The sequence below is a fragment of the Protobothrops mucrosquamatus genome, unplaced genomic scaffold (genome assembly GCF_001527695.2).
Source record: "Protobothrops mucrosquamatus isolate PMUCROS unplaced genomic scaffold, P.Mucros_1.0 scaffold_84, whole genome shotgun sequence".
Taxonomy (NCBI): domain Eukaryota; kingdom Metazoa; phylum Chordata; class Lepidosauria; order Squamata; family Viperidae; genus Protobothrops; species Protobothrops mucrosquamatus.
The window spans coordinates 265398-278792 of record NW_015386160.1 but is presented as its reverse complement, the minus strand read 5'-3'; the positions used below and the strand labels follow the sequence as shown (position 1 = coordinate 278792).

The 13395-nt window shown below is 39.3% G+C and overlaps 1 protein-coding gene across 1 annotated transcript; it reads left to right on the top strand.

Moving 5' to 3' along the window:
- The first annotated feature begins 2799 nt into the window (after positions 1-2799).
- Positions 2800-13272, top strand: LOC114922436 (vomeronasal type-2 receptor 26-like). Its single transcript, XM_029283789.1, has 5 exons — positions 2800-3081; positions 3885-4697; positions 5178-5405; positions 6679-6805; positions 12368-13272. The coding sequence occupies exons 1-5, from the start codon at positions 2800-2802 to the stop codon at positions 13270-13272; spliced, it is 2355 nt and encodes a 784-aa protein (XP_029139622.1).
- The last annotated feature ends 123 nt before the right edge of the window (positions 13273-13395 follow it).

The following is a 13395-nucleotide window of genomic DNA, read 5'->3' as shown; positions in this document are numbered from 1 at the left end:
TCATTGTGTGCATAAAGTCAGTGCAGACTTTTATTGATTACATAGCTAAATCGTCATGATGTTCTGTCCCTAACCTGCTCTTTCAAATTTTCAAGGGTACATTCATTGCCACTGTAACTGAATCCAGCCCCATTGTTTTTAGTTATCTTCTTCTCTTTCTTTCCAACATTCCCAGTATTATAACTTTCTCCAGAGAGTTAACACTTTATATAATATTTCCAAACTGAGATAATTTGAGCCTGGTCATTTGTGCTTCAAGTGAGCACTCTGGTTGAATTGTTTGGTGTTCCATTTCCTTGTTTTCTTGACTGCCCACAGTACTCAGGAGTCTTCTCCAGCCCTGAAATTAAAAAGTGGCAATACGCTTTCTCTCCTGCTTCTTCAAAGTCCAACATTTACTTCCATAGAGTATTACAGGTAATCCATGAGTTGAACAATTCTGATCTTTATAGATATGGACATATAATAGCATCTGAATATATTTTCCAAGGCCTTCATGGCTGCTTTACTAAGTGCTAGTCTGTGATATATTTCTTGACTGCTTGTGAAAAGGTCTTGGCAATGGAAGGTCCAAACACCCAAAGACACTCAATCTTGTTTGAGTTGAGCTGAAGCCTGCTGCACCCTATCCAGGACCCTCAGCCTCCAGCCGCTTGGACAAAAAGACCTCATTTTTTAAATTGAGATTTTTGTCTTTCTTTTTTTTAAAAAAATAATTTTTTATTGATTTTTCATTAAAGAACAAAAACATAAGTGTTTTATCACAATATCAACCATAAAAACAAAAATCAACACCAATCAATACATTCACGGAAGTGTCCGGTGTCCCCCTTCCGCACCACCCTGTCACTTACTTACACCTTCCTCCTCACTATCCTACCACCACTCCTCCTTCCTCCCTCTTCCCTACCTCCCTTTCCCCCTCAACCATCCCGTCCGTGCAGTTGGGGTACCACCGGGCACTTCCTTAAAAAAATCATACATATATATACATATAAATCTATAACACCAACCTACCCCTTACCCCCCCCCCAGGACTTCCCGAAGCTAATCTTAGCTAATGACTAATAGTGCAAAAAGTTCTTCTATTTTTATTTATGGTATCTATCTGTCTATCTATCTATCTATCTATCTATCTATCTATCTATCTATCTATCTATCTATCTATCTATCCCTATCACATTTAGAAACTGCCTATCTTTCTCACAGTTACTGTGGTCATTGTCAAATAAGATATAAAACATAAAAATATAGATAATGTAGATATTATAATATAAGGCAGATTAAAACAAGAATAAAATATTTAAAATTCAGAATTAAAAAGACAGGGCAGGTCCTTCAAGCCACTAACTAGCCCCATGGCTGTGTGCATCTCTGTGGGTCCCAAGTGAGTCAGCAGAACCAGAGATTTCTGAACAGTCAGGAGAATGGGTACCCACCTCATCTCTGGTGGACGAAAGTTCCAAGGGGCAAGGACAATGGCAGAGAAGGCTCTCTTCCTGGACCTCACGAACTGGAGTTCTTTAGCTGATGAGATCTGCAAATACTTTTCCTACTAGACCAGGTGAGATTGGCCAAAGTAATGGGATGAAGATGGTTTCATAGGTAGCCTATCCCAATGCCATGTATTACCTCAAAGGTCATAACCAACACCAGAAGTAAACTGGCATCCAATGCAGCTTGCACAACAGAGGTGTTATATGTGCAGTCCTTTAGGTGTCCATAATTGCTGGCACATCCACATTCTGTGCCATCTGAACTTCCAGATACTTTTCAAGAGTAGCCCTGCGTAGAGCACATTGCAATAGTTCAGATAGGAGGTGACCAGGGCACAAGTGACGGAATGAAGAACTCAGGCATAATTGATATATAACAGAAAGTTGAATAAAGGCTCTCCTAGCCACAACTGCTACCTCCTGCTCTTTTTGCAGGAGCCAAAAGTCCAGGGAATCCCCAGATTGTGTACTAGGTCTGCCTGTGACAATGCAACCCATCCAAAGCCAAAGATGATTAACTCCTGGGATTTAAGCCACTCTTTCAACTAAATTGAGTTATCAAAGCAGCAAACAATAAACAACAAAGAAATATCTAACTTTTGCCAGAATAATTCCACTTACTGTAAATATTCTTCTAAGTAGAAATCAAATCAGATTGCTAAGAAAGAGAGTTATTTCATACAACCCTGTTTTTTTATATGAAAATGATTTTCCAAAGAGAATTTTAAATCAATCTATCCAGTTGATAAGACAGTTCATCCATTATTATAAAAATGTAGGTTCTGTGATAAGGCAGTACCTCTAAGTCACTGTTAGGAGAAAAAAATGGTTGCAATCAGTTTCCAATTGGGATGATTTTGACCCTGAAGAAAAGGATTGGAAAGAAAATCCTCTGTGGGCAGTAGGACTATCCTTCTAATAGCAAGACCCAAAAAACTCTATCACCTGGCAAGGTACAAAAAATGAATGATACAGGAATCTCACATTATTTTATTGAACAATGAATTTCTGAGAATATTTCCTGCATTAAAATATAGGGATTGAGCTTTTGGTCTGATCTTCTCTTGCTTTCCCCTTCATGAGGTCAACCAAAATCTACCAAACAGATATATAAGAGGGTGATGCATTCCATAACTAACTTCAGATTGTTAGATTGTCAAATTTGTGCACTAGACTTATAAGACAGCAGTCCAACTGATTAGTTATAAATGTCCTTAAAGGAACAGTTTCAGGAAATATGATGTGTTTTTATGAATTGAAGATGAAAATCAACTGACGTCTCTTATCTTGCAGTATACCAAGTATGAGCTTCTGGTACGTCCTGCCCTTCTTCTTTGCCACTCATGAGATCAACCAGAATCGAAAGCTGCTACCCAACATCACCCTGGGCTACAGCATCTATGAGAACTTTTTCAATGCAAGGATAACATATGAGGTCATGATGGACTTGCTGTCTACAGGGCAAGAGAATGTCCCAAACTACAGTTGTGGAAGACAAAATAATCTTCTGGCTGTGCTTGAAGGGACTGATTCGGAGCTCTTTTATTCCATTTCAACTATGCTGGGCATCTACAAAATTCCACAAGTAGGAATGAATACTGAAGCTAATTTCATTTTGTAAAGTCCACTGATAATCTAAAAGGGGTCAGATAATAAATAAAATGAGTCAGATTACAGAGCTTAAAGGACGCCTGAACTATTCCATTTTCATCAGGCATTCAAATACCTTTCCTCATTTGTACATGAGTGCATATCTTGATTTTTTTTAAAGATACAGAGATTACACAGAGATTTTTCAACTGAACGAACCTTCACCCATAGCTCAACCGAAGTGCTCTCAACCATACTTTGCATGAAATTTGCATCATCTTTTCCCACTCTTCTGCCTCTTCTCCCTGTCTTCTGGTCACTGCAGTCTTGGGAGAAAAAAAACATCTTTTCACCCTTATTCCAACTAATTCAAAACAAAATCTCAAGGATTGTAATGGAAATAACATAGGTACAGTAAATGTTACTTTAAGAGAGTTTTTCCCTACTTGCACCTAAAGACAATGAAAACATACCTAGCTGACATATTTTTTTCTGCTGCGTTCACATGATGTTCCATTTTCCCCAATCTACCATCAAAGCAAATCAAATGATATATTTTAAAGCCTTTACAATAAAAGAATACAGCAAAAAGAGAAACACTTTAATACAGCAATTTGTTATTGGGGAAACAGCATATCTAATGAAAAGTTCTGTGCAGTTGTATAACTTGGTGAATATAATTGACCAGCTGATATGTGAGTAGAGGATTAGCATCAGAAAAAAATATACCTTAGAGGTAAGCAATTATTTTTGTCCTTAAAAGGAAAGCAATCAACCATATTTTCTGTTTCATCTTAGATCAACTATGGGGTCATCAGCCACATTCCAGAGCAGAAACATCATTTCCCTTTTTTCTACCGGGTGAGTCCAAAACAAGAACCTCCTCACTTGGCAATTGTCAAGTTGCTCCTGCATTTCCGATGGACGTGGATCGCCCTCACTGCTCCAGATGATGAAAGCGGAGAAAAGTTCAGAAGAACCTTTGTGCCAGAAGCCGTAAGGAAAGGTGTCTGTGTTGCCTTCTCAAAAAGCTTACCCATGGTTCTTAGAGCAGTGACGGAAAAGGACATCGTTCAATATTTTAGCGACACTAAAGTGAAAAGTATTGTTTGTCAGTTGAACTTTCATGCCACATTAATACTAGCAGTATTAATACAAAACATTGAAAAGACAAAAATCCTGTTTGAGGAAAAAGTATGGATTGCTACAGTTTTGTCAGATTTAAGTGTGAGATTTTTCTACCGATTGCTTAATCTCCAGCATAACCATCTTTTATTATCCTTCTCAACTAAGGCAAAGAAAAGGACACAATATTATGATTTTAATTCACATTATTCTGCTACAGTGAAGTTTGGGGAGGCAGCATTTCAGTGTTCTTATTCAAGTCCTTTGTTGTCTAAGAAAGCTTGGAATACATGCCTGGAAAAAAAGACTTGGGAAATCCCATCCCTGGATCTGGTTGGAAGAATCCTGTCTGAGGATGGCTCAAGCATTTCCACAACAATCCAGGTTGTGGCCTGGGTCCTCAGTGCTGCCTTTTCCTCCCAAATGAGTAAGAGGAGGATGCCTTCTGGGGACCACCAGACACTCCAGATGGTACAGCCATGGCAGGTAATGCTTCTTCAAACTTTTGCTGATGGTTCCCTTTCCATTCTTAAATGTTACGTTAAAGATAAGCAGAGATGATGGGGATAACCAACAAAAACTGCCAACTTCTACTATTTTTTCTTAGATGAGGAGGTTTAGAGAGAGATAAAGACAGAGGTTGTGTTTCTGAATCTTCTAGATTAAACCTGGTGTGCTGATTCAGAATGCTTGTGAGAATAGGATACAAAATAATACAATAAAAAGATCTGTATGTGTGTGTGAGAGGGACAGACAAGCATACAAAGACAGGCAGAAAGAGTGGAAAGAGTGTGGGAGAAAGAATGGGAGTGGGAGAGAAAAAAAGGGAGAGAGTAATTAGAGAGAAAAAAATAATCTCCCTACCACATTTGCAGACAGAAGCACTGGGATGAAATTCCTCTGTTTTGACTTAGTGCTCAAATGAGAATGTATACATTGCAAGGGTAATTCTCCATATCGTTTCAGCTCCATCCTTTTTTAAGAAAATTCCAGATTTACAATTTTTCTGTAAATGATGTTTATTTGGATGAGTATGGAATTCCCACTGCTGACTTTAGTATTATGGACTGGGCAGTATTTCCCAACAAGTCTGCTGCTGGGGTGATAATTGGGAATATTGGAAAAGAAGTCTCTTCAGATATCAAGATCTCTGTTGATGAGAGTGCCATCATATGGCCAACATCTTTTAATCAGGTAACCAAGTCTACCTCTTTGTGAGTTTTAATATTCACCTGTTTCTATGTATCCATGTGATGTTGTGGTTTATTAGTCTTTTGACTCAAATGGAGGGTCAGCACTGCTAAAAGGGCAGGTTGAAGGAGACACTACTATTTTTCCTGGACTTCTGAAAAGAGGCAGGACAAGAAGCAACGGGTGGAAACTAAGCAAGGAGGGAAGCAACCTAGAACTAAGGAGAAACTTCCTGACAGTTAGAACAATTAACCAGTGGAACAACCTGCCTCCAGAAGCAGTGAATGCTCCAACACTGAAACTTTTTAAGAAGAGACTGGACAGCCATTTGTCTGAAATGGTATAGGGTTTCCTGCCTGAGCAGGAGGTTGGACTAGATGACCTCCAAGGTCCCTTTCAACTTTACTACTATTACTATTACTATCTATTGCTTATGGTGGATATACCAGCATTGTTCTGGGGTAGGATAGAAATCATGTTGCTGGCTAGCTCAAAGCTGTTTCTAGCATGTAAAGAAGCTAAGGAGCATCACAAACCAGGGAACTGGCCTTTGACACTGAGAGACTTATAGTAGGGCATCTTACTCAGTGGAATCTTTGGTGCTCTCTGAGTTTAGTTGTTTGTTTGTAGATATTTCATTGGTTACTTACCCAACTAAATAACATCATTAGTACCTGATGATAGCACTGAAAATGTTATCTAGTCATGCAATGAAATATCTGCAAGCAGGCAATCAAAGCCAGAGAGCATCAAGGAGTTTACAGTTCAACACTGAGTTACAGAGATTCTCTTCTATTGAATCTTATTCAAAGTTTGTTCAGAACTGGAGTCTGATTTGAGACTGAGTTGATCATAAATTGAGTTCTAAGAAATACATATTGTAAGAAGGCAGAGGAAATGTTGCGACAGATGGTGTTCTAGCAATTGCTAAGATAAGACGAAGTAATCCTTTGCTTTCCATCCTTTGGACTACATTTTCCACAGTTTTATATCATTGACTAGTTGGCTGAAGCTGAAGTCCAAAATCCCAGGATAATGATGCCTAGACAAGAGAGTCATCAGCTTTTTCTGAACATTGAGGGGACTCTGGAATCATAGCCTGCTGAAATGAAACTGCTAGTGGAAACCTTTCACTAAAAGTAAAATATTTTCATTGTATTTGGAAAAAGATCTTGAAAGTATCTTCTTGAATTCATGAACCCACTTTGGTGCTCACTTCCATTTTAAGAAGTAATCATCTCATTCATACATTTCTCTGATTTTTTTTTCTTTTCAGAAGGCCCCCTTTTCTAGGTGTACGGAAAGTTGCCTCCCAGGATATACCAAGCTAATGAGAGAGGGAGAACCAGTTTGCTGCTATGACTGTTCTCCATGTATGGAAGGAACCATCTCTGTGCAGGAAGGTAAGTAGTTAAGAACAAAGAAGGAGTACCAGTCTTTTATTCTAAGGACAATATATTAGCAATAGCAATTGAACTTAAATTTATATATTGCTTCTTAGTGCTTTATAACACTCTCCAAGCAGTTTACAGAGTCAGCATATTGCCCCCAACAATCATGGTCCTCATTTTACTGACCTCCAAAAGATGGAAGGCTAATTCAAACTTGAGCTGGTCGGGATCGAACTCCAGGCTGTGGGCAGAGTTAGCCTGCAATACTGCATTCTAATCACCACACTGCAATGGCTCTGGTATTAGCAAGATTTGATCTCACATACCAATATACTACATCCAGATTCAGGAAACAGACCAAAAACACTGCAAGAACTGTTCAGTGAAGGTAGAATTCACCATGATGGATGTTTTCACAAGTTGCTGAAACAATAACAAGCAAACTTGAAAAAGATCGAGAGACCTTAAGAAACATGACAGCATTTGAAACACTTATAGCAGTGGTGGCGAACCTATGGCACGGGTGCCAGAGGCGGCACTCAGAGCCCTCTCTGTGGGCACGCCTGCCGTCGCCCCAGTCCTAGGCCTTCAGCTGGGTTTTATAAAACCTTTTTGCTTTAGGCCTCCGCTGCCGTGTGCAAAAAAAAAAAGGTTCAATCAGTCAATTTCAACTTCTCGCAGGAAAAAAAAAGATCTTGCAAAGTTAGAATTGATTGATTGAACTTTTTAGTCCCACCCAGTCTGCCGTTACCACCACAGCCACGCCCAGCCAATGGGCCACACCCACCCGGCACTCAACGATGCATAAGTGGGTTTTGGGTTGCAGTTTGGGCACTCAGTCTGTAAAAGGTTCACCATCACTGACTTATAGAAAACAAAATTTATGATTAAGAGTCATTGTTTTTGAAATTTGACATGAAGATTGAATAAATAAACATTCGTTTGATAAAATGGATGCAAAACTTCAAAGAAATAATCACAATACAAAAATGAGAGGAGCTTTCAAAAAGAAAAATACAGAAAATTCACTCTATAATTTAAGGAAAACCTGCTGCAAAATGTTTTTCAGGTGTTCTAAAACTACATTAACAATTGCAAAATAAACTAATCATAGAACATTTAATGTTGGAAAAGCCATGACAAGAAGGAACACTTTATCTTCTGTAGTGGTTATACAAAAAAAAACACCTCAAAAGCATTGGAATGAAATACATAAAAATATTCAGAAAAATCCTATACAAGATGAACCAAAATCACAAATATTCTTTATAGGTATACTTTCAAAAAGCAAAAAAAAAAAAAAAATGCAAAACCTCACATACTACAAAGATATTTGTTCTGGCAGTTGCAAGAACAAATTTAGGAGAGAATTGGAAAAATAGATATTTTGTCAGTGATGTCAGATTGGGAGGTCAATTTGGAGAATATGCAGCAATGACACAATTGACAATACTTACAGCAGTGTTTCTCAAGCTTGGCAACATTAAGTCATGTGGACATGAACTCCCAGAATTCCTCAGGAGCCATGGAATTCAGGGAGTTGGGGAATTCTGGCTGGGGAATTCTGGGAGTTGAAGTACACATGTCTTAATGTTGTCAAAATTGAGAAACACTGATCTACAGTGTCCGTGATGAAATTTAACCAAATTTTTTAAAAATGGCTCTTGGACGTAGAACACATTGCATAGCCGGATATATTTAGACCTGTCATGCCTCCTTCGGAGCCTGAATCTCCGGAGGAAAATGAGCTGGAACGGGATCCTATGGAGGTCGAGGGAGAGGTGTCTGTGGCTTCAGAGGAATGTGGGGTAGAGCAGCAGAGGCAGGCCAGGGCCCTTCAGGAGTGGGACAGGCTGGACAGGAGAGACAGAGTTCAGGCGATGAGCAAGGGCCACTGCCACCTGATCCTAGAGCACAGAGAGTGGAGAGAACAACACAGGCAGGCTCAACTACTCAGGAGGAGAGTGTCCTGCCCCTCTCCACAAGGCATACCTGGAGAATGAGATTTAAGGAAACACTGTGGGGAGAAGCTTTTGCCGGGAACAAATGCCGATTCCTTGGAGTTTTGTGTGTGTTGTTGCTGATCTCTTGTTCTATGGACTTCTGCTTGGAAACCCGGAAACTCTGACCCTTGGACTGCCTGATAATGTTGCTTGGATGTTTGTAGATCTCGGACTGTATTTTAGCTTCCCTTTTGAAACTACTTGCAGCCAGAGGTGTGTGCGTTTTCCTTTGTTTGGAGGCTTGCCAGAAATGTGGGAGCATTTGGGGAAAATGTGGAACAATTAAAGAGCGGTTTGAATTTCCATCTGACTGCATTGCCTCTGTGCTATGCCCTGGGTCATCACATGACCTTTTGAGCATGACTTTAGGTAGAAAGTTGTGAAATTAATCAAAACTAATTTAAGAATTATTCAAATATAGATGCTAGCAAGAATCTTTATAGTTTAAAGTAAAACACACCCACACAAACAAATAGAATATGTGTGGAGGTGGGGATTGTGTGCGTGTGTGTATTCTACATACAGCTTGGGGAAATAAGAATAGAAGAAGAATAGAATAGAGCTGGAAGGGGTTTGGAGGTCTCCTAGTCCAGCCCCCTGCTCATGCAGGAGAACTATACCATCACAGATAAGTGACTGTCCAGCCTCTTCTTAAAGATCTCCAGTGATGGAGCATCCACGATTTCTGCAGGCAAGTTGTTCCACTAGTTAACTGTCCTCATTGTCAGGAAGTTTCTCCTTAATTCCAGGTTGCTTCTCTCTTTGATCAGTTTCCAACCATTGTTTTTTTGTCCTGCCCGCTGGTGCTTTGGAGAATAATATGACTCCCTCTTCTTTGTGGCAGCCCTTCAAATATTGGAATACTGCTATCATGTCTCCCCTATTCTTTCTTTTCTTTAGACAAGCCAGACCCAAGTCCTGCAGCCGTTCTTCATATATTTTAGTCTCCAGGCCTTTGATCATCTTGGTTGCTCTTCTCTGAATTTTTTTCCAAACTCTCAACATCTTTTTTGTAATATGGTGACCAAAATTGGCTGCAGTATTCCAGGTGTGGTCTTATTAGGGTTTTTTAAAGCAGTACTAATACTTTGCATGATCTTGATTTTATGCCTCTGTTTATACAACCCAGGATAGTATTAGATTTCTGGGCTGCTGCTGTACAATGCTGTCTCATTGTCAAGTGATCGTCCACTAGGACTCCAAGGTCCCTATCATAGTTACTGTTTGTAGCCAGGTCTCACCCAATCTGTACTTGTACCTTTGGTTTTTCTTGCCTAAATGTAAAACATTGCCTTTCTCCACATTGAAACTCATTTTATTGGATAGGGCTCATTGTTCAAGTTTGTCAAGATCTTTTTGGATCCTGAGTTTGTCTTCTGGGTGTTGGCTACTCCTGCCAGTTTAGTGTCATCTGCAAATTTGATGTGTTCCCCTTGAATTCCCTCATCTAATTCATTTATGTAGATATTGAAGAGTACTTGGCCTAGGACGGAACCTTGCGGTACCCCACTGCTTACTTCTCTCCATGTGGATGTAGTGCCATTGAGGATTACTCATTGAGTACAGTTTGCCAGCCAGCTATGCATCCATCTGGTTGTATTGTTGTCTATTCCACCTTTTTCTAGTTTACCAAGGAGTAGGTTGTGGTCTACTTTGTCAAATGCCTTACTGAAATCTAAGTATATTATGTCCACAACATTATGCTGGTCTATTAGCTTAGTCACTTTATCAAAGAATGAAATAAGATTGGTTTGGCATGATCTGTTTTTAACAAACCCATGCTGGCTACTGGTTATAACTTTGTTTGCTTCTAGTTGTTCACAGATCTGTTTTTTTATTATCTTTTCTAGGATCTTCCAAGGCATTGATGTTAAACTGATTGCTCTGTAGTTTCCTGGGTCAGTTTTCCCCCCTTCCTTGAAGATGGGAATCACATCAGTCCTTTTTCAGTCCTCAGATACTTCCCCTTTGCTTCAGGAGTTTTGAAAGATACGGTGCAATGGTTCTGAGATAACATCTGCCAGCTCCTTCAGAACTCTGGGGTATAATCTGTTGGGTCCCAATGATTTATATTTGTCAAGGTTGGATAGGTGGTCTCTTACCATTTTCTTGCTTATTTTAATTTTTGTTTCTAGTTTGTCTTTTGCAGTGGTTTTTTTTATATGCTGGGCTATAGTTTCTTTTTGTGTGAAGACTGATGCAAAGAATGAGTTAAGCAGTTCTGCTTTCTTCCTGTTGCCTGTTACTCTTTAGTAGACCTACAGTTTCCTTGTTGTTAATATGTTGGAAGAAGCTTTTTTTATTATTATCCTTGATTTCTGTTGCAAGTCTTTGTTCATTCTGGGCCTTTGCTTTCCTGACTTCATCTTTGCATGGTTTGGTTGCCTGGTGATAACCAGCCCTTAGTTATGTGCCCCTCTTTCCATTTTTTTAATTGTCCGTTTTGTCTTTCAGTTTGTCAGAGAGATCTTTGTGCAGCCATGCTGGTTTCTTCTTGGATTTCTTGTTTTTTTTTTCAATGGTATTGTGCTGGCCTGGGCTTTTATGATCACATTTTTCAGAGTTTCCCCCACTTCTTGGGTTGTTTTCCCCTTTAGGATTTTCATCCATGTAATCTTTACTAAGTTGTTGAAATCAGCTCTTTTGACGTTTAAGACACTGGTTGGATTATTTTCTATTGCTAGTGTTTGCATTATATTAAATTCCAGTATGACATGGTCACTTTCACCCCAGGTTCTGGCAACTTCAGCTCCCTCCATCACTTCTTCTCTATTGGTAAGAATTAAGTCCAGTATAGCTTTATGTCTAGTTCCCTCCTCCACCTTTTGGATGATAAAGTTGTCGGCTAGGTTGGTAAGAATCTGTTTGATCTCCCGCTCACTGCAGAGTTTGTCTCCCAGTTGATATCTGGATAGTTGAAGTCTCCCATTACTACTGTGGTATGCTTCCTACATACATTTGTTAACTGGTTGGCAAAGAGTTCATCTATTTCTACTGATTGGTTGGGTGGCGTGTAATATACACCTATGACAATGTCACTTTTTTCTCTTTTATATTGACCCATATACATTCTGGAGAAGTTTTATCTTTGATCAGGTGCATTTCTGTAGATATGTAGTGTTCTCTTACATATAGTGCAACTCCCCCTCCTCTTTTTGTAGACTTGTTTTTTTTTTAACAATTTGTATCCATCCATCAGTCCATTCCATTCATGGGTTTCATCCCACCAGGTTTCTGTAATGTCAACTATGTCATACCCACCCTTGTATACTATTGCTTCTAGTTTGCCCTGTTTGTTCCCCAGGTTTTGAGCATTTGTTTTTCCATAATCATAATTTTGTACTTTATTAATGCTTAGTAATTATTTCTTTTTGAGTTACTCAATTATCCCTATCCAACACAGACCATTTTCTATTACATTTTATTATTACAATAATACCTTATTTTTTTTAAAAAAATAAAAAATCTTCATTACTCTATCTACATACATCCCGTTTCTGGTCAGTTGGTCATGATGTCCTGAATGTCACTTAATCACTTGATTAAAAAAACAGTACTTTGTGTTTTCCAGATGTAGTCCATTGTGAAAAATGTCCTGATGACCACCATTCCAACAAGAAGCGGGATCAATGTGTCCCCAAAGTTATAATGTTTCTGTCCTACAGAGAAAACTTAGGTTTCATACTGGCTGTCTCTGCAATTTTTTTGTCTTTTACCGCTGCCTTAGTTCTAGGAATCTTTATTAAATACAGAAAAACTCCTATAGTCAAAGCCAACAACCAGGATCTCACCTACATTCTGCTGATCTTTCTCCTGCTTTCCTTCTTGACTTCCCTTCTATTCATTGGTCAACCCCAGAAAGTGACATGCCTTCTTCGACAAACTGTCTTCAGTGTTGTTTTCTCAGTTGCTGTGTCATCCTTGCTGGCCAAGACTATCATGGTGGTGATGGCATTTCTGGCTACAAAGCCAGGAAGCAAAATGAGGAAATGGCTGGGGAAATCTTTGGCCAATTGCATCATCTTCTCCTGCTCTGGTATTCAGGTGGGCATCTGTTTCATATGGCTGGGAATCTTTCCCCCATTCCCAGATTCTGACTTATATTCCCAAAAAGGACAGATCCTGCTGCAATGCAATGAAGGTTCAGTCATCATGTTCTATTCTGCCCTTGGCTACTTGGGCTTTCTGGCTTCCATCTGTTTCTTAGTGGCTTTTTTAGCCCGAAAACTACCAGGGAGCTTCAACGAAGCCAAGTTGATCACCTTCAGCATGCTGCTTTTCTGCAGTGTTTGGGTTTCTTTTGTCCCCGCCTACCTGTGCACTAAAGGGAAATACACAGTGGCTGTGCAGATCTTCTCCATCCTGACCTCCAGCCTTGGCTTACTCGGTTGCATCTTTGTCCCCAAATGTTACATCATCCTTCTGAGACCGGACATGAACGTGAAGGAGCATCTAATGATGAAAAACAATGAGTGATCTTGATTTTGGCAGTTATTTTTATCCAAATTATTGCTAGGATAAAATGAGACATTGTGAATTCTTTATTATTTGCTCTAAGAACTCTCTCCCGTGTGATTAATCTTACTATCAATAAATAGC